General features: G+C 46.1%; 2 protein-coding genes across 8 annotated transcripts in view; both read left to right on the forward strand.

The window, feature by feature from the left end:
* The window catches only part of LOC116392722 (nucleoredoxin-like protein 1), an 11,360-nt gene extending 4,395 nt beyond the window's left edge, over positions 1 to 6,965 (forward strand). The window contains exon 5 of the mRNA XM_031864429.1: positions 6,931 to 6,965. Within this exon, the coding sequence (XP_031720289.1) occupies positions 6,931 to 6,965 (35 nt within the window). The remainder of the gene's footprint in view (positions 1 to 6,930) is intronic.
* LOC116392750 (adhesion G protein-coupled receptor L1) overlaps positions 1 to 23,551 on the forward strand; it is a 25,036-nt gene extending 1,485 nt beyond the window's left edge. Inside the window, exons 2-26 of one of the 7 annotated variants that reach the window (XM_031864467.1) lie at positions 6,931 to 7,050; positions 9,040 to 9,253; positions 9,741 to 9,850; positions 10,607 to 10,621; positions 11,894 to 12,101; positions 12,192 to 12,456; positions 12,567 to 12,906; positions 12,991 to 13,275; positions 14,500 to 14,603; positions 14,717 to 14,902; positions 15,022 to 15,060; positions 15,139 to 15,319; positions 15,416 to 15,538; positions 15,749 to 15,966; positions 16,085 to 16,258; positions 16,909 to 17,121; positions 17,211 to 17,431; positions 17,583 to 17,649; positions 17,778 to 17,866; positions 18,771 to 18,969; positions 19,042 to 19,191; positions 19,292 to 19,388; positions 19,475 to 19,585; positions 20,253 to 20,276; positions 20,608 to 23,551. In XM_031864467.1, coding sequence (XP_031720327.1) covers positions 6,981 to 7,050; positions 9,040 to 9,253; positions 9,741 to 9,850; positions 10,607 to 10,621; positions 11,894 to 12,101; positions 12,192 to 12,456; positions 12,567 to 12,906; positions 12,991 to 13,275; positions 14,500 to 14,603; positions 14,717 to 14,902; positions 15,022 to 15,060; positions 15,139 to 15,319; positions 15,416 to 15,538; positions 15,749 to 15,966; positions 16,085 to 16,258; positions 16,909 to 17,121; positions 17,211 to 17,431; positions 17,583 to 17,649; positions 17,778 to 17,866; positions 18,771 to 18,969; positions 19,042 to 19,191; positions 19,292 to 19,388; positions 19,475 to 19,585; positions 20,253 to 20,276; positions 20,608 to 22,586 — 5,682 coding nt within the window. In that variant the 5' untranslated portion in view covers positions 6,931 to 6,980 and the 3' untranslated portion in view covers positions 22,587 to 23,551. The remainder of the gene's footprint in view (positions 1 to 6,930; positions 7,051 to 9,039; positions 9,254 to 9,740; positions 9,851 to 10,606; positions 10,622 to 11,893; positions 12,102 to 12,191; positions 12,457 to 12,566; positions 12,907 to 12,990; positions 13,276 to 14,499; positions 14,604 to 14,716; positions 14,903 to 15,021; positions 15,061 to 15,138; positions 15,320 to 15,415; positions 15,539 to 15,748; positions 15,967 to 16,084; positions 16,259 to 16,908; positions 17,122 to 17,210; positions 17,432 to 17,582; positions 17,650 to 17,777; positions 17,867 to 18,770; positions 18,970 to 19,041; positions 19,192 to 19,291; positions 19,389 to 19,474; positions 19,586 to 20,252; positions 20,277 to 20,607) is intronic. The other 6 variants (XM_031864468.1, XM_031864471.1, XM_031864470.1 and 3 more) reach the window with 6 other exon arrangements.
* Positions 23,552 to 23,747: the final 196 nt, after the last annotated feature.

Below are 23,747 nucleotides of genomic sequence, written 5' to 3' on the forward strand. Positions count from 1 at the left end.
ACACACACACACACACACACACACACACACACACACACACACACACACACACACTCGGATTTGGTCATGTTTGCTGGTTTCACCTCAGATGGGAACATGAGGAGAAAAGAGAGGGAGTAGAGGAGAGCGCAGGCCGAGCGAGAGTCCATTATCAATATTTCAGCGAGAGGATGAGAGGACTGGGTCAGTGGAGGAGGCCAGGCCGGGAGGGGGGGGGGAGGAAGAGGAGACAAATGAAGGAGGTGGAGGGTTGAGGGAGGGACGGAGGGATGAGAGAGAAACGGCTCAGTGGCCGACAGGACTCGTGCTCCTCTGTCAGGAGGAATTTCCGATATATTTGTAACCTTGAGTGTGTGACGGACGTTTGTGAAAAGGATGATTGCTTTGCACTGATTTATATGTAGACATGTTAGTGAACACAAGTTATAATAAGGTGACTCACCTAGTTGTGTGTGTGTGTGTGTGTGTGCCTGCACCGTGCAGGTTAGATAGAAAACAGAGGTTTGTTTCCACGTAAGGATCATTACATCAACCACTGAGGAGAGAAAAAAGAAAATGTATATTTGCCTAAACCACTCAGACACGCACACATGCACACACACTATTTGGATGGATTTGACTTGTAAAACGCAGCATTTTTGTCTCTTTTCATTTCGGACCCCCTCACTGCAGGTTCCTATCGTGTCTCTTTGCATCAGTCAGACACACACTGAGTGTGAGCGTGTGAGGCCCGTTCAAGGCTATCAGTGGAATATTAATATTGTGAAACGAGATTAAGCCTCGGCTGGGATTTCACTTGTTACAATATTGCAATTAATATTTCATTATAGATCAATACAAAAAAAATAATTGGGTGATTAACTGACAATGAAGGTTTTGTCTTTGCGAAAGAAATAGGAAAAAAGTGTTCTTTGGAGCTTAACGTTGAGTTGCTTGTTTTGTTCAATCAAAAACCTTCATCACATGTGACAGAACAAAATAAGTGATATGACAAAGCAAATCAGCAGCCAGTGAATCTTTTGGCATTTTTTGCTTCAAAGATTATCGAAATGTGTAATTGCTCAAAAGCTGCAAACTGATTTTCCGTCAATCGACTAATTGGTGTAATTCTGCTGTCGAGCCGAGCGTTCCCGTGATTGGTTGCAGCTTCACGGAGCTTATCAAACTGAAACTGAACAGTGATGACCATCATATCCATATTGTGTTTTTCTCTCTCAAAAGTCTTGTGTGCAAATGTCTCTAAAAGCACAAATAATCATATATTCTATTAAGTACAAAATGAATTGTTCAAATATATTGTCCAGGAGGTGTGGGTGATATGGATACTTGTTTGACCACGGTGTGCCATTTAAAAACAACAACATGATATTGATACATATTAGTGAGTTTTCTGAAAACACATTTGAGAAACAAATTGGATGAAATAATCCAGCAATCCGTCTGCAAAACACTGCAATTGTTTCAGGACAGTGTTGGGAGCCCTAATTGGCTCTTCATCACACAGAGGTAAACCATATGCGTGATCAAATAACCAGGTTGTCTGCTTTTGGTCAAAGAATGGTGCGTTTAAAACTACCTCACATATCACACAAGGGACAGCTTCCATCTTGTAATCGTTGTAATCGTTATGGGATATACTCTCCGACCTGAGTCGCATTCCTGTCATCTCACCGTATGAACGGCTAAACGGCTTTTATGGCTGAAAGGGAATTGTCCGGCTGAAGCCTGTTCTGCCGTCCTGATAACAAAAGCTGCTGGACGCACTCGGCTCTGCTCTGTCACACCTCCGTCAACCATTTCCCAGAAAGCAAGAGACAGTTTTTTTGTTGCCATGAATTTTAGTCACGCTTCAAGATCACAATCCTGTTCTTTGTCCGGGACTTTGTCTTGGTGACATGTTGAAACAGCTCATATTATAGCGAGAGGTTATGCTGACACACAAATGATGTTTAGTGCAGAGGGGCAGGACGGCACGCACAGTACGACAGACGATGCTCAAGGTTGCTCCAAATAAAAGTCTGTACATTTCCCAATGTCAGCCTCCGACATAAACATGAAGGTTTCTCATGTTATCCCTCCACTGAGGTGATGCAGTCTCTTAAAATGCTGTAAGAGCAGGAAAAGCTCGCTTTCCCGTACACTCGCTTTACGTGCTGCGTTCTCAAACTCTCTCTGACACCCCGCACTCAGACAGCATCAACATGTACGTGCGTTACTGTAGATGTGTCATGTGTTCAAAATTAGCAACCCGTTATGAATATTTAACCAACCCCAAGACATTTGGTTCCCGGTCACTTCACTATATTGAAATTTAGATTTTCCAGGATCTACAACATGACCTTTACTGCAGCATTTCCCTGCGGTTTTATTGTGAAAACTACGAGCAGAGTGCTGTGGATTAATCACATGAACACAGTGTGCCATTTTAAAAGGATGAATCACAGTTTTTAAAAATGTGTCTTCCCTTATCAGCTTACTAACGTACGTAAAAAGAGGAATCAGTGGCTGTGATTGTTCCTCCTGCATAGAGGTGACATGGATAAAACCCTCACATCATCACAGGATATGTCATTTGAATTCCATATATTGATATATATAATGTCATATAGTGTCTTTTCTTTAAAATAATTTTCTTTAAAAAAAAACATAAGCAGCCAGGAATGTCCAATATTTCCCACAAAGCAGTTCTGCTCTTTGATTTGCAGTGTTGCTCTCAATAGCGTAATACACTAAGTGTGGCACAATCTCTTACCAAAGCTGTTGCTGTCCATACTGGCCATGAAAAGATCCCGTCTTAGAGATGGGAAACAGAATCGACCGGCTTCGTGCTGAGCAAAAAAGTAAAGCTATGTATGGTAATTTTGCGACAAAACTTTAAAAAATACATACTTAATTGCTGCATCTTTCTTAGCCATATTGTCTCTATTTTTCCCATCATACTTTCATATTAGTATGAGCGTGTGTAACAGGAGAATTGCATTCTGTGTGGTGAAAATTCAATTTATTGATTGTTCATTTTGTCTATTAAGTGTCAGAAAATATAGAAAAGCCCAGTTATAATTTATAATTCCCCACAGCCCAAAGGTGACGTCTTCTTTGTCCAAATATATTTATTTTAGTTTCACGCACAACAAAGAAAAGCAACAAATCTGCACAGTTGAGAAGCTGAGAGTTTGAAATGTCGGCTATTTCTTCTAAAAGAAAAAGACGATCATTTGATTATTAAAGTAGTCACTACATTGGAGTCGCACAAAGAAGGGATTGCTTCAAAGACGCTATGGAGAGATCGGACAATTACAGCGACAAATAGCTCTTTCAACGAACAAGACTTTTGAAAAACACTACCTGTCCTCTAACATCACGTTGAGGTGTTGTGGGCTGTTTTCCCCGTCTGTGTGGTGTTCTTCCACTCGACAGCTACTCATCTCAACTATTCTGCTTCATACTGAGCAGTGAGGAGGTAAAAACAAATCAGTGATAGATGACCAAACGCTCCTGAAATTCTCATATTCCCAGAAAGTGCTTATAGTGCACTAAGGCACGGTGTGCTTTTAACTCAGAGAGTGAGTGCCGAGGGTAGACTTACGATCTTGATAAATATGTGAGGAAACTTATCAATGTTTAATCAACCCTCCTGCAGTCTGCAGAAGAAGACTCGATTCTTTAGGTGAAAGGAAAGGACTTCTCACGCAAAAAGGATGTATAGCTACACACAAATAGTATGAGAGGCCACGGATGGCATTTGGCCCCCTTGGCCTTCCATATTTCAAATGTCGTTATCAATCTTCATAAGGGGTTAGCGTTACAGATATGTAGTCACTTTGGTGACTATATGTTAAAACTGAAAGATAACATTATTAAAAAACAGTGGATGACTTCGACAAGTGACTTTTAAAACATGAATATATCTGCAAGCCATTTCCTCCCATTTCCCCAACCCCCGATGCTCTCAGGGGCGTCCGACATGCAGCGCAGGTCGTATCGTTCTGAACTTGGCTCTGAGCGTCGCTTGGTTTCCCGGCTGCAACAAGCGAATGATTGACAGAGGGCGACACCTCCATTCCCCAGATTCGCGCATCGACCAGACAAACATACAGGCTCTAAAACCCTGTAAGTGGATTTGGCTGCGGTGAGTAGGCCTCAGCCCTGTGGGAGCTGTGGAGGTCAACGGTCTGAAACAGGCTCGCCGTCACAGAGGGCACCGTAGCGTGTTTTAAAATCCCCTCACAAGCCTCGAATATCATCGACGGCAACAAGAAAATTCTCGACGCTGTTGTTATTAAAAAAAGTATTTCAGCCAATAAAGCTTTTACTCTCGCTGTGCTGTCATGAAGACTAATCTCTCAGTCTCTCCCTCACCTCTTGATTGCTCTCTCTCCATCACTCACTCACACACGCACACACAGAGACACTCACTTACTCTTCCATTAGGAACAAAACACTACAAGTCTGTTTGGTCACGTTGTGCTTCATAGTGATCCGCCCTGAGGCTCTCTGACCAAATGAGGGGGAGGTTGCTCCCTCTTTCTCCCTCTGTCTCTGTTGATTTTATGGCCTCCGCCTCCAACAGTGTGATCTTTGTACCTGCCGTGAGTTCACATCAGTTTGAATGATTTCCAACAGGCTGACTTTAATGGCTTTCAGGTAACATTTGCTCCCCACAGCAGTGAGTCAATCAGTTGTGTTTCTTATAGAATGCTTACATTCTGAAACCCGCAGGTTTCTGAGTGGCAGACTCCTGTTTGACATCTCTTCAAGTGAAAAATATTTTCAGATTATTTTATGGATTAACCAGTTAAAGTTCATTTTATTCTAGAAAATGTCAAAAAATAGTGAAATTGTCCACTACAGCCCTCGAAAGTGAAATTGAAATTTCCAAACGCAGATTCTCACATTTGAGAAGCTGGAACCTGCAAATATTTGTCATTTTTTTGCCCTCATCGATGACGTAAAGCCCTAAAGCCAAACACTGTTGAAAACCACTTGACCTTATTTGAAATTGTAGCAAAACTCCCACAATTTCCAAAGATACCAAATATGTCAGGCTGAACTTATTTTAACAAAGAAAAGCTACTTAACGAGACTAGAAATGGAGCACTGTTTGTGAGGGGTCAATTTGATAATCAAAGTAGTTGCTAGTACATCTTCTGCTGCTACTGAGTCACTATTAACAATGCTAGATATATGCAGATAAATGCAGTTTCTCTGTGTATTCTGTATGTGCGCACGGTTGGGTGTGTGTGTACTACTCACGCTCACTCTCACTTAGAGGAGGCTGCTCCTCCAAGTAGGCCGGTCGGTGGCCCGGGGCTGGATTTTGGTTGCAGGCAGGGAGCATGGTGCTGCGAACAGGGGGACTGGGTGTGTGGCTTTGTCAAGGCCCATCAGTGTCCTTGCTCTACTTACTCTGCATCAACACTTAAGGGTGTGTGTGTGTGTGTGTGTGTGTGCATGTGAGAGAGAGAGAGAGAGAGAGAGAGAGAGAGAGAGAGTGATGGTGGGGGTTGCGAGCAAAAGAACATGCTGCCATAAGGGTTTTGGATGAGATGAGTTGTATAGCGTGGGTGTGTGTGTGTGTGTGTATGTGATGACAAAACGGAAAGGTTCTCATTCTGGTGAGTCTTTTATGTACTGTGTTTAGTGTGTGTGTGTGTGTGTGTGTGTGTTAGTGTGTGTATCACAGTGGTCCCGAGGCATTTATTACAGTCTAGTTGATTCAGTGGGCTTAAAGAAGGCAGAGGTCTCTCTTCTCTTTCTTGTGTGTGTGTGTGTGTGTGTGTGTGTGTGTGTGTGTGTGTGTGTGTGCTCGCGTGTGCCCTGTACAACACACGTCTTTGAATGCATGTTGGACATTTGTTGAGGAGTGACCTAAATCTGTCTGCCATCATTACCTAACAAGAAGACGGAGAGAAAAGCAAGTCACCGACAAACACACGCAAGCACACATATGTATCTTTATACACACATGCGCTCTTACACCCCAACACACACACGCACGCACACACACGCATACAAGCAGAAGACCATCATGCTGGATACTATGCACACACTGCAGCAGCAGATTGGAATGCTAAGCAGTGGAGAAAAAAATGCCGTGCAAGATGCCGTTCAGCCTCCATCCTCCCTTCTGTCCAGGGCCAAGAGTTCAGACTATATTAGGGAGTCATATTACTGTTGTTCTCTTGTATCTCGTCCTCCTGCGTCCCGTATGTTCCCTCGTAAAACTCCACAGCGCAGCATCACCCTCTGATCACCTGCGCCCTCAGTCAGCTGTTTACCTCGTCACCCCTGCTGGGGAGGAGATCGTCTCCGCGACATCATTTATTTAGGATTACTGAAAAGTAGCCTAAGCTGAGCCCAGCCCTCTGCCTGTGTGTGAGTGTGTGTGTGTGTGTGTGTGTGTGTGTGTGTGTGTGTGTGTGTGAGTGTTTGTGTGTGAGGATAGAAAGATTAAGAGTTTTTTATGGGTCAGTGGCCACTGTTACGCCTAGCTAATTACAGATTTAAAACACGTACACACGTGTGTGCTTTCCCTCACAAACACACGCAGTTACACACAGCCAGCACATCTCTCTCTCTCTCTCTCTCTCTCTCGCTCTCTCTCTCTCTCTCTCTCTCCCAGACTGCACTGTGCTATCACCATGGTAACAACAGATTGAGGGTATTTTTGCTGCACCAAATGCACAATTGTTATCTATTCCTCTCTGTCTGTCTCTATTATTCTGTCCACCTTCCACCCCGCTGTGTTTTCTCACGTGCACTCTTTTGCTGTCAGTGTGTGTTATTGATCATCCAACACACACACACACACACACACACACACACACACACACACAGACAGACAGACAGACAGACAGACAGACAGACAGACAGACACACAAGGCAAGTGCGCACCTCTTCACTCTCAATCTTACACTTCTTCCTCCACAGGCTCTCCTAACGCGGCTGGTGGTGTGACGTCCTAACCCTTCCCGCCCAGCATGGCTGTGTCACTGTGGTTCCTGGGAGTGTGTGTGCTCACTCTGGCTCACGTCACGCCCTCCGGTCAAGGTAAGCGTAACGGCGCTGATGTTAGTATCGTGTCGATGTGTTGATCGGGACACAGCAATCAGCAGGATGAATCACAAAAAAAAAATTCAAAAAGGAAGCAATGGATGATGCCAGTGTTCAGTAGATTTGGGTGACTCCTGTATAAGGCATTGTTCTGCAAACTGAGCAAAGTCGTAAAGAAAAGTGGAACTCACTGCCGCTAAAGAAGGGCAAAGTCATCTTGTGACCTGCATAAACAAAAGCTTGTCAAAACATCTGAAGAGTGCAGCCTGTTGCTCCAGAAGCCGCCAGCTCCTAGTTAATAAACGATCAGTCATTCAGCACCACGGGCAGTTACAGTACACCAGTAGCATACTAATTTAACTGTGGGTTTCATCCTGACACAGCAAACACCTTTCTATGTGTGTACATGATACTCAAAAGGATGTGAATAACCGGATTAAGGATATGGTAATGTGATTTCCTCCAATAACCCTGTTTTACACAGATTAATATGGCAGTCAGGTGAGTTTACATACAGAGAGATATGACAAAGTAAGATATAGTCTTTAAGGGAAAGGAAAGAAAATAATACAATCTTTGTCTTTTGTGTTTACCAAGCATCTGAAAGCCAGCACTATGAGCTTTATTCTCCCCATTGAATTAAAACACACGATACTGTGATGTACCCGCATCTCATCACAAGCAGGTGTCACAGTGGAGGTGCAGTGTGATTTATGTCAACAATCACAGTCTGCTTGCATCTGGGAGTCCTTCCAGTGTAAACTCTCACACATGCCTGCATCTTAAAGATTCAATTAAATCACACATTTTCACAGCGCGGAAATGTGTGTTAGCTATGTTACGCTTACATCAAACAGGTGTTGGCATGCTGAGATTGAGATAATCAGAGTGTGATGTTTAAATTACGTTTGTTGTTGTTGGGAAACTAGTGAGTGTGTTCCCCGTTGAGAACAAGTGTACGGGGGTGATTTTTTTTATGCAACTCACCAGTTTAAATTATGTAAAGGCTCAAAGTTCTGCATAATTAAGGGAGTGGCCGCTGTGAGTGACAGGTAGGCGCCGTCACAGGCGCTAGCTATCTTCGAGGCGTCACCTCTGGCAGCTACCGGATGCGGACTGCCGTCAAACCCCAACAAAGAAGAAGAAGTAGGCGTAACCTGGCTAATTCGAGCGACTGAACTTGACCTCTCGGCCGTATTCGTGGTGTTGTGGCTTTTATAGAATTTTTCATGCGGTGTCGGACATATTACGGCTTACTGTGCGGTTAATTGTATCCCGGGCATCCTGGCCAATGGGCGGGCGTTGGACGATAGTTTGGATGACTTTTGTTCTCGCGTCAGTTTCCAATGGGATATCGAGGAACTGTAATGTTCTTGTTTCTATGAAACATGGCTAATTCCTGGAATTACGTTACTGGTCAGTGCTCGTCGACTCTAGTTCTAATTACAAACAAAATTAACTTTACTATTAAAAATGTACTAATTAGCAGGCGCTCAGCATTCTTCGGCTTGTTAGCTTAGCTCGTTGTATTAAAAAGACGCTTTGAGGACTCGGCTTTTGATAAATTTTTTCCAATAACGTTACAAAAGGAACAAGCCTGTCTATGCCAAAATAATCATCCACATTCATTAATAGCACTAGCGTTACCTGCTAACTAGCATTTGTTACGCTAACGATAGCACCATCCTCTTTTCCAAATACGATCGCTTCCGGTTAAAAAGAACAATATGGCGACGCTCGGGCCACCCACTTTGAGCTCAGAAACCTTTGAGTGACATCACTAAGTTTTGATATAGGGTGCTGCAAATCATAGTATATCCAACTTCCTTCGAAGAGGAAGAGACAATCGGATAAATTGGTTTAGATTGGTATAATCGTTACTAAGTCTGAAGACAGTGTCAATGCTTATTGTTCTTAAGAAATGATTGATGAATGAAAATTATTTTTCTTCTACCTTCTTCCTACCTCCACCTCCCTCATGAGCAGCTATGTCCCGGGCCGCCATGCCGTTCGGGCTGCTGCGTAGGGAGCTGGCATGCGAGGGTTATCCCATAGAGCTGCGCTGCCCAGGAAGTGACGTGGTTATGGTGGAGACCGCCAACTATGGACGCACCGATGACAAGATTTGTGACGCAGACCCCTTCCAGATGGAGAACACACAGTGTTACCTCCCTGACGCACTCAAGATCATGGCCCAGAGGTGTGTATGTGCTGGGTTACACATCTTGCTGACTGTGTTTGCGTAAGAGCTTAAATCACACGCAGAGGCGCAAATTGTAATGTCATTCTTGTGACGTTTGAGTACGTGCAAACATTATGGAAGCAGTTAAACCAATCAATGAGAGCATCTACTGTTTCTTACATACCGTGTGTGTGCACTGCTATACAAGATACCTGTGGAGTCATGTCAGAGGAAACGTTAGACAAAACCAATACTTGTGTTGTGAGTCATGTGTACGTGCGAGTGCAGTTATCTCTCCAGCTGAGTCTGAGTGCCTGACTGCACCATTAGCTGTGTACTCCGCAGTGTTTTCCTAGAAGAACTGATCAATATTCAGTGAGAGGGAGAGTAGACAAATGGAGTGTCCTGTCCTTCCCCTTTCCTGTCTGTTAATCACTCTCTCTCCTTTCATTGTTTTTTCTTTCTATCATCCCTTTCACTTATCCATCCATCCGCTGCCCTCCAGGTGTAACAACAGGACTCAGTGTGTGGTGGTCGCAGGGGTCGACGTCTTCCCAGACCCCTGTCCTGGAACATACAAGTACCTGGAGATCCAGTATGAGTGCGTCCCTTACAGTAAGTATTCGTATATATAAACACACACTTAAACACACATGCACCCACAAACATGATTACATGTAAATATGTGCATGTGCATGTAAAACACTGAGATTTGACCTATATTTGTCTAGCTATATTGTATGTTTTTGTTTTTTGTTCTTATAACCTCTGATGTCGACTGAGAGATTGATGGATAGAAGTTTTTTTTTTCTCAGGGAGTGTGTGTTTGTGTGTTTGTGAGTGTCAAATACATGATGAAAGGTGGATGGAGAAGGAACAGATAGGGAAACTGTAGTACAGTTGCATACTGTATGTCTTGTGTATGGGTGTGTGTGAGTGTGTGTGTGTGTGTGTGTGTGTGCGAGAGTGCATGTGTGCACTTGCGCGTGCATGCGTGTGTGTTTTCTTTTTCAGATTCACGCCCCGGGAGTTGCTCTCTTTTCTCCACAGGAGCCTGATTGAGGAAAGGAGAGATCGGAGGAGGTGGAGGGGGGGGGGCGAGGGAGGATAGGGGGGGGGGGGGGGGGGGGGGGGGGGTATGCTGGGTCTCTTTTGTGCTTCTTCTATCTCTTACGTGAACTATAAAGTTTGTGGTGAGAATGAGTTCCAAAGTCTTTATCTGTGCAATTCTTTCTTTCTTTATCTTTTTTTCTTTCTTTCTTTCTTCCTTTCTTTCTCTCTTGCTTGCTTTCTTTCTTTTCTTTACTTCCCTTCTTTCACCCTCTGACTTCTCTTTCTTTCTCTCCCTCTTTTTTTCCTATGCTTGAGTAGAAGTGGACCAAAAAGGTAAAGACAAAACATTGTAGCATCTTGATCTCTTACCCCCGACCCACACTCTTTTCTCTCCTTCTCTTCCTCTCTCCTGCCATCTCTCTCTTCCTCCTACCCTAGGACGTTGTTTCGTAGTCATGCTGGATGTTGCCCCCCTTTTTTCATTTCCTACTTGGTTATTTTGTCACCCTCATTTTATCCATCTCTTGTGGTTGGAACCCGTCCTTTTATCCAATTTTATCCAGGTTCTGCACATAGTCCCTCTTCCTCTTTTCTCTCTCTCTTTCTCTCTCCAGTTTCTCCCCCTCCTCTTCCTCTCTTGCTCCTGGTCGATCTCTCTGTCTCTTATTTCTCTCCCTTAGTCTCTCTTTGCACACACAAACATAAACACAACTGCTCACACAAACATAAACATAATCTTCTTACCTTTTCTCTCTTTCTCGCTATTTCCTTTTCACACACAAGCACTGTTCTTTCTTTCTTGCAATCATTCCTTCCTACTTGTCTGATCATCCTCTTCATGCTTATTTTCCCTTTTCTTCCCTTATAGGAAGAGCCCCTTATTTATCTTCATAGGAAAAATAAGACCAAATGTGTGTGATTGTATATCCTTCTGGATGTGTGCTTACCAAGCACTGCTTCCGTGTGTGAGTGTGTGTGTGCATGCCTGTTTGCATGCCAGTGTGAGACTGTACAGTATACATATGTGTTCATACAGTTATTGACATGTGGGTGGACCAATCGTTGTGCTCGGCGTAAACTAACCTGCCCTCTCATTCACTTCAAGGCAAAATTTAGCTCCGCCTTCTGCGTCCCTGATTCTACCTCACACCCTTTTTCACTCTTTTTGCACTAACCCACACCCACACTTACGCACACACACACACGCACACACACACACACAAAGCACATAAATACACTCACACACCTTTCATTGCAGTGTCCCTGTTGTATTACTCACCACACACACACAAGCACACACACACACACACACGCTAACAGTGTGTGAATTTCAACACTTTTGCGTCTCTTCTGTTGCTTGCCTCTTGAGATCAGCACAGGTGTTTTAAATCCCTCTCTTTTTCTCTTCATTCTTTTTTCTTCTTGCTGCATCAACCGCATCTAATTCGATCCATTTTTCATACATCGATCCATTTTCTCCCCATCTCCCCTATCTTTCCACACTTTTCTCCTCCTTACTTCCTTGCCCGCTCTTCTTCTTCTCCCTCCCTCTTCCTCTTCTTTCTCACATCCTGCTGTCTTCCCCTCCTCACTTCCGTCTTCCAGTTTTCGTGTGTCCCGGCTCACTGCTCAGCATCCAGCCGGCCTCCTCTCTCCTGGAGGCGGAGCATCAGTCGGGGGCGTGGTGTAAGGACCCGCTGCAGGCTGGTGACAGGCTGTACGTCATGCCGTGGACTCCATACAGGACTGAGGTGCTGTATGAGTACGCCTCCTGGGACGACTACCGCCAGAACAGGGTCACCACCACCTATAAGTGAGTAATCTCTCTGTGTACACTGTGTTGCTGAAGATGCAACCTTGGGCTCTGGAAACATCTCTGGATAAAACAATTATTCTGTTCTAGGTTGCCTAGCCGCGTGGACGGTACAGGCTTTGTGGTGTATGACGGTGCCGTGTTTTACAACAAGGAGCGAACGCGCAATCTGGTCAAATATGACCTGCGGACACGCATCAAGAGCGGCGAGGCAGTGGTGGTCAATGCCAACTACCACGACACCTCGCCTTACCGCTGGGGAGGGAAGTCAGACATTGATCTGGCGGTGGACGAGAACGGCCTTTGGGTGATCTACTCTACCGAAGCCAATAATGGACGCATCGTGGTCAGCCAGGTACAGTAGGAGGAAGGAAAACAGATTGATGACTGGAAAGAGAAAGAAATGATGGGTTTTATTACTGAGTTCTATAATTTTCCCATGTCTTTTAATTTTTTCGTTTGCAGGTGAACCCGTACACCCTGCGCTTTGAAGGCACGTGGGCCACCGGCTTTGACAAGCGCGGGGCAAGCAACGCCTTCATGGCTTGTGGGGTGCTCTACGCCGTGCGCTCCGTCTTCCAGGATGATGAGGGGCAGGCAGAAGGCCGGGTCGGCAGCGACATGGTGGTTTATGCCTACGACACCAGCCGTGGACAGGAGCTGCCCGTTCAAATACCATTCCCCAACCCTTACCAGTACATCTCCTCCATAGACTACAACCCCAGAGACAACCAGCTGTATGTGTGGAACAACTACTACGTGCTGAGATACCCGCTACAGTTTACACCACCACCGCCCACTAAAGGTTTGTGGAACAAGTGTACTTGTCTATTTGGACATACTGGTATGTGTTGAAACCAGAGAAACAACAGTGTTGCCATCCCTCCAGGTCCTCTCTCGTCTCTGATGACGACCGTCCGCTCCTACACGGCCACTGTCTCGTTGACCCCAGTGCGGCCGTCGGCCTCTCACCCCATTGGCGTCATCAACCGAGGACCCTTTGACCAGCGGCCGATCACAGCCATGGTCCCTCTGACCCCACGTCCACCTCTGCGTGTCCCCATGGCTCCTGGTCAGGTGGGCGGATGTGACGGCCGGGTGGCACGAGGGGTGCAGTGGCCGCCCACGCTGAAGGGCGAGAATGTGGAGAGGCCCTGCCCGAAAGGGTCACTGGGTAGGTGTGGCGTGTGTGTGTGTGTGTGTGTGTGCCTGTACAGATGTGAGCATGCCAATCTGCGTGTTGCGCTGTGTGTGTGTATGTGGGCTAGTTGCATGTGTGAGTCTGTATCTCGTTTTCCTTTGAAATGTAGTCGGATGTCCCCTCTTTGAACTTGCCCTCATATTAGAGCGAGAAGAAGAAAGAGTTTATAGGGTTTGTCAACTTTCCTCTCGCTGTGCAGCTGTCTTCCTCAGCTCAGCGCTCCCTCGGAATAAAAGATGTTATGCAGATTATGTAGATAAGCCTGTGGTGCGTTATGCCTCGTCCTAATCACATTGAATGGTTTGGACATGGATTTAGCACAGAGGTGATGTTCTCACCGGGGAATGATCTGATACTAAATGTTTACAACTGAACATGGTGTAACAGACACTCTATTTCTGTGCTTTATGAAATATATTTATGCTTTCATGAGCTTTTAGCCTCTTTTTAGCTCATCATTTTATTTTTTTACAGTACATGTACTGGTCAGTTTCAAAGTTAGCTACTTGCTGGTGAAGACAGTCAAACAACTGAAAACTAATTAGACAACAACCCATGTGCTTTTGTCAGAAGTTGATGAATACCAAAACCAGGATAAAAGGAGAGTAAATAATGTACTTACATTCATCAGGTGGATTCAAACACGACTCCAAATTAACGCTGATTTTGCAAAAAAAACTACGTATTTTTGTGTAAATACGTAGTTTATTTGCTAAAACTTTACTTGGAAAGCAAAGAATCCCACCCTTTGTTTTTGTTTTGGTGCTTTTGGTCCTACACACCCGTCACTAAGACTGTATGGTGTGCTGGAACTTCTAAGAGGCCAAAACGTTTTTATCAAAAAAAACAGAACAACATTAGTATCTTGACTAAACAGACAATAAATGTATTTTCAGTCCACATTTTTAGGAATATTTCCTCCTGGTTTACTGTTTATTTCATGAATATATACTCAGATTTTATTCACTGTCTTGTCTTTCGTTAATTATTGATGAAATCCATATTTAATCAAATGCCAAAACTTTTTATTATTTTGCTGCACTATAATATCTGCTTCTAGAAAAATGAAAAAAAGCAAAACAAGTGTAAGAATTTGTGAGCTCCATGTAAGGGTAAAAGATGCATGGGAAGTGTCGAACCACCTCAGGCTTTCCTTCCTCTTCGTGACAGTCTGTGTCACCCTGTCTGTCTCTGCAGGTATAGCTTCCTATCAGTGCGTGCAGTCTCCGGTGGGCTGGAGCTCCAGAGGGCCTGACCTTTCCAACTGCACCTCTCCCTGGGTCAGCCAAATTGCACAGAAGGTTAGTCACACACACGCATACACACTGTGCAAATCCCCTAAAGCCAGTCAACAAGCAGCTCTCTCTTAAATGTCAAAATATTTGACATTACAAACACCCACGCCTCACTCCAGATTAAGAGCGGAGAGAACGCGGCCAACATCGCCGGGGAGTTGGTCAACTTGACCCGGGGACGGATCTATGCCGGTGATGTCAGCATGTCCGTCAAGCTAATTGAACAGCTATTGGACATCCTGGACTCCCAGCTCCAGGCCTTGAGACCAGCCAATAAAGAGTCAGCAGCGCGCAATTACAACAAGGTAAATTGTTCCTGTTGTCAGTGCAGAGGTGTACTTGACCTTTCCTGGAAATGAGAGCGGAAATGTCAGTGATGTCAATGATGATTCTAACATTCGATTTTTTTTATTCGTGTTTTCAGCTGCAGAAGAGGGAACGTACATGCAGAGCCTATGTTCAGGTAAGACACACAGACAGACTGACAGACAGACAGATAATCAAGAGTAAGAATAAAACACTCTGTCTTTCTATCTGTCAGGCGGTCGTTCTGATAGTTGATAACCTGTTGAGTCCTGAGGCTCTGGTGTCCTGGGCGGATATGAGCAGTGTTGACCAGTCCCGCTCAGCATCGCTGCTGTTAGACGCAGTGGAGAAAGGAGCATTTCTATTGGCAAACAATCTTTACGAAGGCCGCTTCAGTGACAGGGCACCAAATGTTGGTACGTGGTCCATCTCTTTTCTTTCTTTTGCTCTACACGTTGTGGAAATTACCAGTTCGTCTAAGCTTTTGTGTGTGTCTGTTCCTGTGTGCACAGATCTGGAGGTGTATGTACTAAATACCGAGGCAGACATACAGGATCTGACGTTCCCTCACTCTTACGACAGCGACAGCATCTTGCAGATATCAGCACTGGCTCTGCAACAGTACAGCAACAATGGTCTGTGACACGCACCAAAACTAATACACATTTTATATAGCTGGGTATTATAAAGTATGTTGCCTGGGTTGGTAAACCATAGGTGGGACAAGTATCGGGCTGTGGAAGTAATACTAGTTTTTTTTGTCCACATATCAAAATCCAAACATTATAAAATGTAAGGTGGAAGTCTCGAATTGTCTCTTCACTATGTCCCCTTTTCCTCTGCAGGCCAGGTGAAGCTGGTCCTCTCTCTCTATAAGAACCTGGGCTCCTTCCTGACTACCCAGAACTCAACTCTGCGGCTCGGATTGGGGCTGGGCCAGGGATCGGAGGCCAGGCGTAGGAGCCTGGTGGTCAACTCCCATGTCATCTCCGCCTCTGTGCACAGAGGATCCAACAGAGTGTATCTCTCCGAGCCGGTGATCTTCACTCTCAGGCACCTGCAGGTCTGTTTTGAAGCCGGTTTACCTCTAATGTTTAGAATGTGCAAATTCCCTCTGGTCACTAAGTATCCTTTATACTGTATGCACCTAAACATGTTTTGGTGTGCGTTTGACTCCACAGCTGGAAAACCACTTTGGCCCCAACTGCTCTTTCTGGAACGGAACAGGGGTTTCTGGGAGTGGCCGGTGGTCTACGCAGGGCTGCCGTCTGTTACACACCAACAACACACACACTACCTGCGCCTGCAACCACCTGTCCAGCTATGCCGTCCTCATGACATATCAGCAACCTGCTGTAAGTAACACGCACCACAAACACGCTACAGTGTTTAAGTGTGTTTTGTTTTTTATGGATTTGCATGAACCTTCTCTCACACAGAGGCACAATGACAGTGGTGCAAAATGTAGCATGTAGCATTTGTGCAGATGTATGAATGGACCGTGTTATTACTGCCAATACTGCTTCATTTAAGATGACCAGGTGCCACACCTTAACTTCATCAATCCAGCTCCATCCTCGACCAACAAAGGCTTCCCGACTCCACCTTTATGCACCCATTTGCTGAAGCACAGCTGGACTATACCCCCACCCTGCTGCCCAAAATGTTGTTTAAAAGTCAAGCACAGAGGGGGGGATAATTGTGGGTTGTAGCTGTAAGAGAGAGAGAGTGATAAATGCTGCAAGCTATTTTGTCCTGCTATGAAATTGAATTAAGTGTTTCTCTGCAAGATGTCCTCTTTGTTGGGTGTGATTTTATTCATTTGAATGTTATGTAACACACTTGGACTCACAACCAGAGGCACACGAGGACTCAACACCACACAATACATCCATATTCGGTCACAATCCTGCATCTGCACCTGTTCCTGCACTCATACATGATCAGACAACAAATGATCTTAAATCCCTCTGCACTTTCTATCCCGTCTGCTCCTCTTCATCAGTTTGGGGTCGGTGTAGAAGAGCTTCTCGTCTATGTGGTTTCCTGGGTTGGCATCTCTGTAGCGCTGGTGTGTTTGGCCACCTGCCTTACCACCCTGTGCTGCCAGGGGGCACCCTGGCACACAGACCACAGCACCATCCACTGCAACCTGTGGGCCAACCTGCTCATCACTGAACTGCTCTTCCTTGTTGGTGCCAACAAGACTCAATATACAGTGAGTGCTCATTCATTACTGTTTCTAAAGCATGTTGTTTAGGGTAGCATTTTGGGAAATATTCCTTCTTCCTCTATCTAAATTTGCAGGTCGTGTGCTCCATCATTGCCGGCCTGCTGCACTTCTCGCTGCTCTCGGTGTTTTGCTGGTTGTGTCTGGAGGGGGTGGAACTGTACTTGCTGCAGCGGGAGGTGTTCGAGGGACGTAACTCCAGGAGGAAGTATTTCTACCTGTGTGGCTACTCTATTCCTGGGCTGGTGGTGGCTGTTTCTGCAGCCATAGACTTCAGAGGCTACGGCTCAAAAACTGCGTACGTTGACTAACGTCTGTGTCTGCGTGTGTGTTTTTGGAGGAAGGCAGTTACATTCCTACATCTGTATTTTTCTTGTACCAGACTGACTTTGCTATTTAGGAGATTGTTATTTACTGTGATATGTTTGTGTGTGTGTGTGTGTGTGTAGATGTTGGCTGCGAACAGACAATTACTTCATCTGGAGTTTCCTCGGACCGGTTGGTGTCGTCATTACGGTGAGTACGGAGAATACAGACACAAACACTTTTATATATTTTTAATCATCGGCGTGTAATAACATCCTGTCGAGTCATTCTTAACGTATACATATTGAACATGTTTTTGTTCTTTTTTCGGGCCTCAGTTGAACCTGGTTGTCCTGGTGATGACCTTACATAAGATGCACAGCACCGCTGCTTTGAAGCCGGACTCCAGCCGCCATGACAACCTGAGGTGAGTACAGCGTCTCGTGCTGATCTGTTGCGCGGCATCGTGTGCAGCGTATCGCTGTGTTTCAGTCGCTCTGGCTCCACTCACACAGTTATTAGAAAGTATGGGAAAATATTTGTGTTTCCAGACTATTGCCCCTGATACATGCCCTAATAAATTGATAGAACAGATTACACAGGAGTGTGGACTGAACGGCCTTAATGGGTAAATGCAAGTTTTTCCGAGAGCCGACTTGACGATCCTATAAACTCTGGTTGACTGAGGATTCCAAATGGGAAAAGAAAGCTAGATGCAATCTTTGTGTGAAATCATTTACAACATGGGGATGTGGCGGCTGGTGTAAGCCTTCTGCAAGGGCAAAAACACCTTAACCACAGCATCCTCTGCACGCAGAGTAACAGAGTCATTATGTCTGATAAATCTACCGAGAAGTTTGAAAATTTGAGTCTGGTAAAGTATTGGATTTTAAAATGGAAGCTGTGAAGGAACCCCGAGTAGCCTGCACTACTATATATTATTTCTGAAAACATATGAGGCGGGGAATAGGCAATGCAGTAACATAATCTTGATTCATGTTTGATCAGCACTGCCTAGTTTGACAGTTTGAACTGAGTTCACGAGCAGTGATTGACTGCCGCGTTGGAGACGCCTTGGCTCTGATTGATTGTTTGTCTTCGGGCGAGGTGCGAATGCCATTAGGAGCAATAAGAGGAGGAACCAGATTATCTGTATCATGTACTACTGCCAAGATAAAGTGACAGTTTGAGTAAATATGACAGAAAGTCATTTCTATTAAAGTTTCCAACTGTAGCTTTAAAACTCGGGGACCGGAAAAATCAAATTACTAACAGATCTAGGTGAGTGAACTCTTGATCTCGTCAAAATGAAAATAAAATGTGATTCGCAGGGCGTGGGCGGTGGGCTCCCTGACGCTGCTCTTCCTGCAGAGCGTCACCTGGTCCTCAGGCCTGATGTTCCTGTGTGCTCCGTCTCTCCTCCTGGCTTACCTCTTCTCCTCCCTCAACACCGCCCAGGGCCTCCTCATCACCATACTACACTGCACCCTTGCCAGGAAGGTCTGTCTCTGTGTTCCTGCATCTTTAACTGTAAGACCCTAATGTGTAACCTCATCATTTGTGACCAAAGAGATATGTTACATGTTTGAATATTGCATGCAGGGTCAGAAGGACTACGGCCGATGCCTGCGCCTCTCGCAGTGCTGCGCAACGTCCTCTTCCAGCTCTCCGGACTCGGTGAAGGGTGCTGCCCTGCGGTCCAACAGCCGCTACACCAGCAGCCAGAGTCGGAGAGCTACTGCGAACAGACAGGTACGTTACAACACACTGCACCTCTAAGTCCCCCGAGCTCTTTGTCTCTCTCACTGCGTCTGAGTCAGTTTGACCTTGTGTGAAATGTTTTCCATTCCAGAGTCGTATCAGGAGGATGTGGAACGACACCGTTCGCAGACAGACTGAATCGTCTTTCATCGCTGCAGACGTTAACAACACACCTACTCTTAACCGAGGTAAAGATTCGACCTCTATTAAATGTGAGTGTTGCCTCCTCTGTTGTTCAGTTTTGTTAATTTATTTCCCTCCCCTCTCTCCTCAGCTGCTTTAGGGAATCACTTCCTGACTAATCCAGTGTTGCAGACTCATGCCGGAGCCTCTCCTTATGACACGATGCTGACCCAAGGGTACAACCAACCCTTCACCTCCACAGGTACATTTCATCACAACGTTCTGGGATTCTTCCTAATTTTGAGTCTGTTTTCTACTCAGATGACTTACTCTTCCTCTTTATGTTGGTTTAATTTACTGTCCTTTTTCTTATGTGTACTCACAGTGCCACATTGATAATTGCCCATGTAAGGCCACTCCCTCAAGTTTCTTAATTAAAAGGTGCACAGCATCAACTCTTAAGGAAGTTTAATGTGTTCAATTCTGACATACTTTTTCGTGTTTTGTGTGTACGTAACATATATATATATATAACTTGCAGTTCTTAAACAAACAGTGATGATGACACTGTTTCTAAGTTAGCGTTATAACATTATTGCATTTCTGAACCAGACGTTTTTGTTCGCATACATTACATATATGCCGATACCTTTCTATCTGTGATAAGATAATATTGACCAAAAATATCAGGCGAGCGATTTATCGCTTGGGATCTACTTCCTGAATTTCCCTGAGTGGCCTAAGACTTCTGCCCTTTATCGTTTTTTCGTTTCTGTACATTTTGAAAGTTTGGAATTAAAAGCTGAAAACGTTTTGGTTTATACCCGTGTGTTGTTCTGTTTCCAGTTTTTGTTTTTCCTTGAAATGTTTGTCTTTTAAATGTTTTTTGACACTTTCCCTCTCTGTCTCTCTGTCTTGTCGTGGACCAGTAGGAACCTTCAGAAACAAGCAGAGTATGAGCTCTCCTTTATTGTGCTCACTCGAATCATTGAGCGCCACTTCCTTGTTCAATTCATAGACTACCTGTGCAACATTTGCACACAGTATTTATTGACCATAAGGACATCACATACAGTACATCTCTCTCATGTGGCTGCATAACTGAACATTTCATCAAAGAATATTTTCAATATCAAAATCTTTGTGGGAAAGCCACACCATCAGTAGGCACATGAACCCTAAACTCACTCATCCATTCATCCATTCAGTCACTTAAATCTCTTCATGTGAATCTTTTATGGTTTCCCTGTTTGCTAATTTTCATCTTGCTGTTTCTTCCAACAGAAGGCGTAGTGTCCCAGAGCCAGGAGTCCTGTGGGTTGGACAGTGTGTGTCTCAATGGAGGCTACACCCCCAACACCTTCACCCTGCACGGTCTGGGAACCACACCCGGGTCCCGAGCTGGAGTGGTGGGCAGCACTGACCTTCTGCGGGAGGGAGGAGTTGGTATCGGAGGTGATGACATCTCCCCAGCCCTCCTCACCCCCCACGGGGCCACAGATCTGGGCGGCGGTGCTGGAATGCGTTGTAACCTGTCTGATGCAGCGGCGCTGGAAAAGATGATCATCTCGGAGCTGGTGCAGAGCAACCTCAGGCCCTCAGTTGCCATGCCTGTTCCTCCCGAGCGCTACGGAAGCCTGGCGCGGCCTCAGCACCTCGACAGGGCAGCCCTCCCACACACTGCCACTTTGACTCGACACGCGCAGCCGCCCCAAGAGGGGTGGGCTGCCACCATGCAGCCAAACGCACGCCACAATGCACAAGAGGCCTGGGCGCACACGCGGCACCACACACAAGACGCTGAGACACATTCCACAACACGTGGACAAGATCTCGCCACGGCGCCACGCTTACAAGACGGCTGGTCACACTCACGGGTTTCTGGAGACTCCGAGTCCCGTGAGCTGCTTAAAGACGGGGACAGGTCGTTGCAAGGCACTCTGAGTCGCCGCGGGCTCCAGGACAGGCAGCAGGCGCGCCCCCCTGATGTTCAGGCACGGCCCTATTCCACCCTCAGCCGCACACCGGGCACCCTGTCACGTCACCGCGGCACAGTCGAGCCGAGCGCAGGAACCGACAGAGACCGAGAGAGGGACAGGGAGAGAGACAGGGAGCGTTACCGGGACAGGCCCCTCCCGCCTCCTCCTCCCCCTCCCCCACAGGAGTCTGAGTCCCTGTACAAGGCTCTGGAAGAGCCCCTGCTGATGAAACAGAGGGATGCAGGTGTAGAGGCATGGAGAAGCGGCCAAGACAGAGAGAAGGACGAGACATTTCTCTTGAAAAGAGAGGAAATGATGGACGAATGGAGAGGAGGAAACGACGAGTCTTTTACCTCTCAGACAAGAGATGAAGAAATGGACGAATGGAGAGCTGGAATGGAGAGAGGGAGGGAGGAATCTCATCTGCTGGAGAAGAGAAGTGGAAGGATGGAGGTGTGGCGGGGGGAGACAGACCAGGAAGAGACTTTTATAACACAGAAGAACGATTTTGCGGTTGACGGATGGAGAGGTGGGATGGACAGAGAGAAAGACGAATCCTTGTTTTTAAAGGACAGAGATGGATGGAGAGCAGGGATCGAGCGAGAGAATGAGAAGCAGAAGGACAGAGCGCTGGATGTGTGGAGAGGAGGGATGGATATAGACAGGGACGAATCTTACCTGTTCGAGAGCAAAGACGGCGGTCTCGACGGGAGGAAAAGAGGGAAAGATAGAGGGTCTCTTCGTTATCACGGCGAACGAGAGGATTCTGACAGCTTTGCTCTGCCTTTGACCCCTGACCTTGACCTAGACCCTGACTCCTCACCTATCTATGCCCGGGATTTGAACCCCTCCCCGCTCTACCCCGGAGACCGACGCTCGCCTCCGCTCAGCATCTTCCCCCGAAGCTCTCCCCCGACGAACATCTTCGCTCCTCGAGAAACTAACTCGCCTCCGAGCAATCTCTACTCGCGCCACTCCCCCCAGGTGTACAGCCGAAGCAGCTCCCCTCCTCGCTTCTACACCCGCACCTCCCCTCCGACCCTCTCGTACCCGGACAGCAGCCCTGAAGGTCCAGAAGACATCAGCAGCCCCATTGGCCAGCCCCAGCGGCCCGCCCTGGAGCTGCCCTACAGCCTGGGGCGACCCCCGCTCGGCCCGCGGCCCAGTCACCTGCAGACCTTCTACCAGCCGCCGCCGCTGGCGTCCAACGGAGACGCAGTGTACACGGCAGAGCCCACCTCGGAGGGAGACGACGGACAGATGCAGCGGGTGACGAGCCTGTGACTAGGGCGGTGGTGATCGGGGCATAGAAACCAGGGATGAGGAGGAAGACGGTGGTTATCACAAATAGCGAAGATCAAGCTGATGGATGGATGACTATTATGATGACAAAGAGGATAACGATGATGGATGATGAAGGTAATGATGATGACAGTGATGGCTCCTCCCTGCTTCTATCTCCCGATCACCACGAGACTTCCCCCTTTTCATGTTTTGTTACTTTTCTATGACTGTGATCCATTTATAACTCTTTCTCCTCCACTTCCTCTCTTTACCCTCTCTTTCCTGAAACCCTTCTGTGTCTTCCCGTCTCATTGGTGCTTATCCTTATTGGCCCATCGTCTTAAGTTTCTATTGGTTTGTCGGCTGGGTGTTGCCCTTCCCTGTAGCAAGCAAACAGTGTGTCAAAGAAGCACTTGTGTGTTGCCAAAAAATCCTTTCAAAGAACATGTGCATGACTTTATAGTGGCTTTACCAGGCTACATACCGTAGGAGGAAAGTGCTGAAGTGTGTGTGCGTGTGTGTGTGGGCGTGTGCGAATAGCTTGATGAGCATGCGTGTGTGTAAGGATGTGTGTGTGAGTGTGAGTGCGTGTATATACATCATTCTTGTATAATTAATGTATCACAGTGAAGCATTTTATCAATATCAACAGGGGGGCCTCTTACACATCCCCTCCTACTGATTTTGAACTCTTGACCAATCCCATTTCACATCAAGACGACACCGCCCCCCCCAACCACCCCTCCCTCCACCTGCCACAAACTGTTGGTGATGGAACTCCTTGCCATAGAGCCTGTCATAGCAACAGAACTATTGACTCCGGAGCCAGAGATCATACGAAACCTCAGAACTTTTCTGCGACCCCCCCCTGAGATCCTTGTAAATAATCGACCTCAAGTGTTCTGATTGTCTTGTATTGCTATTGAAGTTCAAGTAAACATGTGAAATAAACGATCCCGTCTTTCTCTTTGTGTGGATGTACAGAGAGAGAGCGGGGGTTGGGGAACGAGAGACGTGGATGGATATAAGAGAAAGTCTGATTGAGACAGAAACAAACAAAGCTGTGGTTTAATGTAACTAAGTACATTCACTCAAATAATCACTACATGGACGTTACTTGAGTACTTCTACTCAACACTATCTGACAGCTACAGTTACTAG

Source organism: Anarrhichthys ocellatus, unplaced genomic scaffold (assembly GCF_004355925.1).
Source record: "Anarrhichthys ocellatus isolate YVR2014 unplaced genomic scaffold, GSC_Weel_1.0 scaffold31, whole genome shotgun sequence".
Lineage (NCBI taxonomy): Eukaryota > Metazoa > Chordata > Actinopteri > Perciformes > Anarhichadidae > Anarrhichthys > Anarrhichthys ocellatus.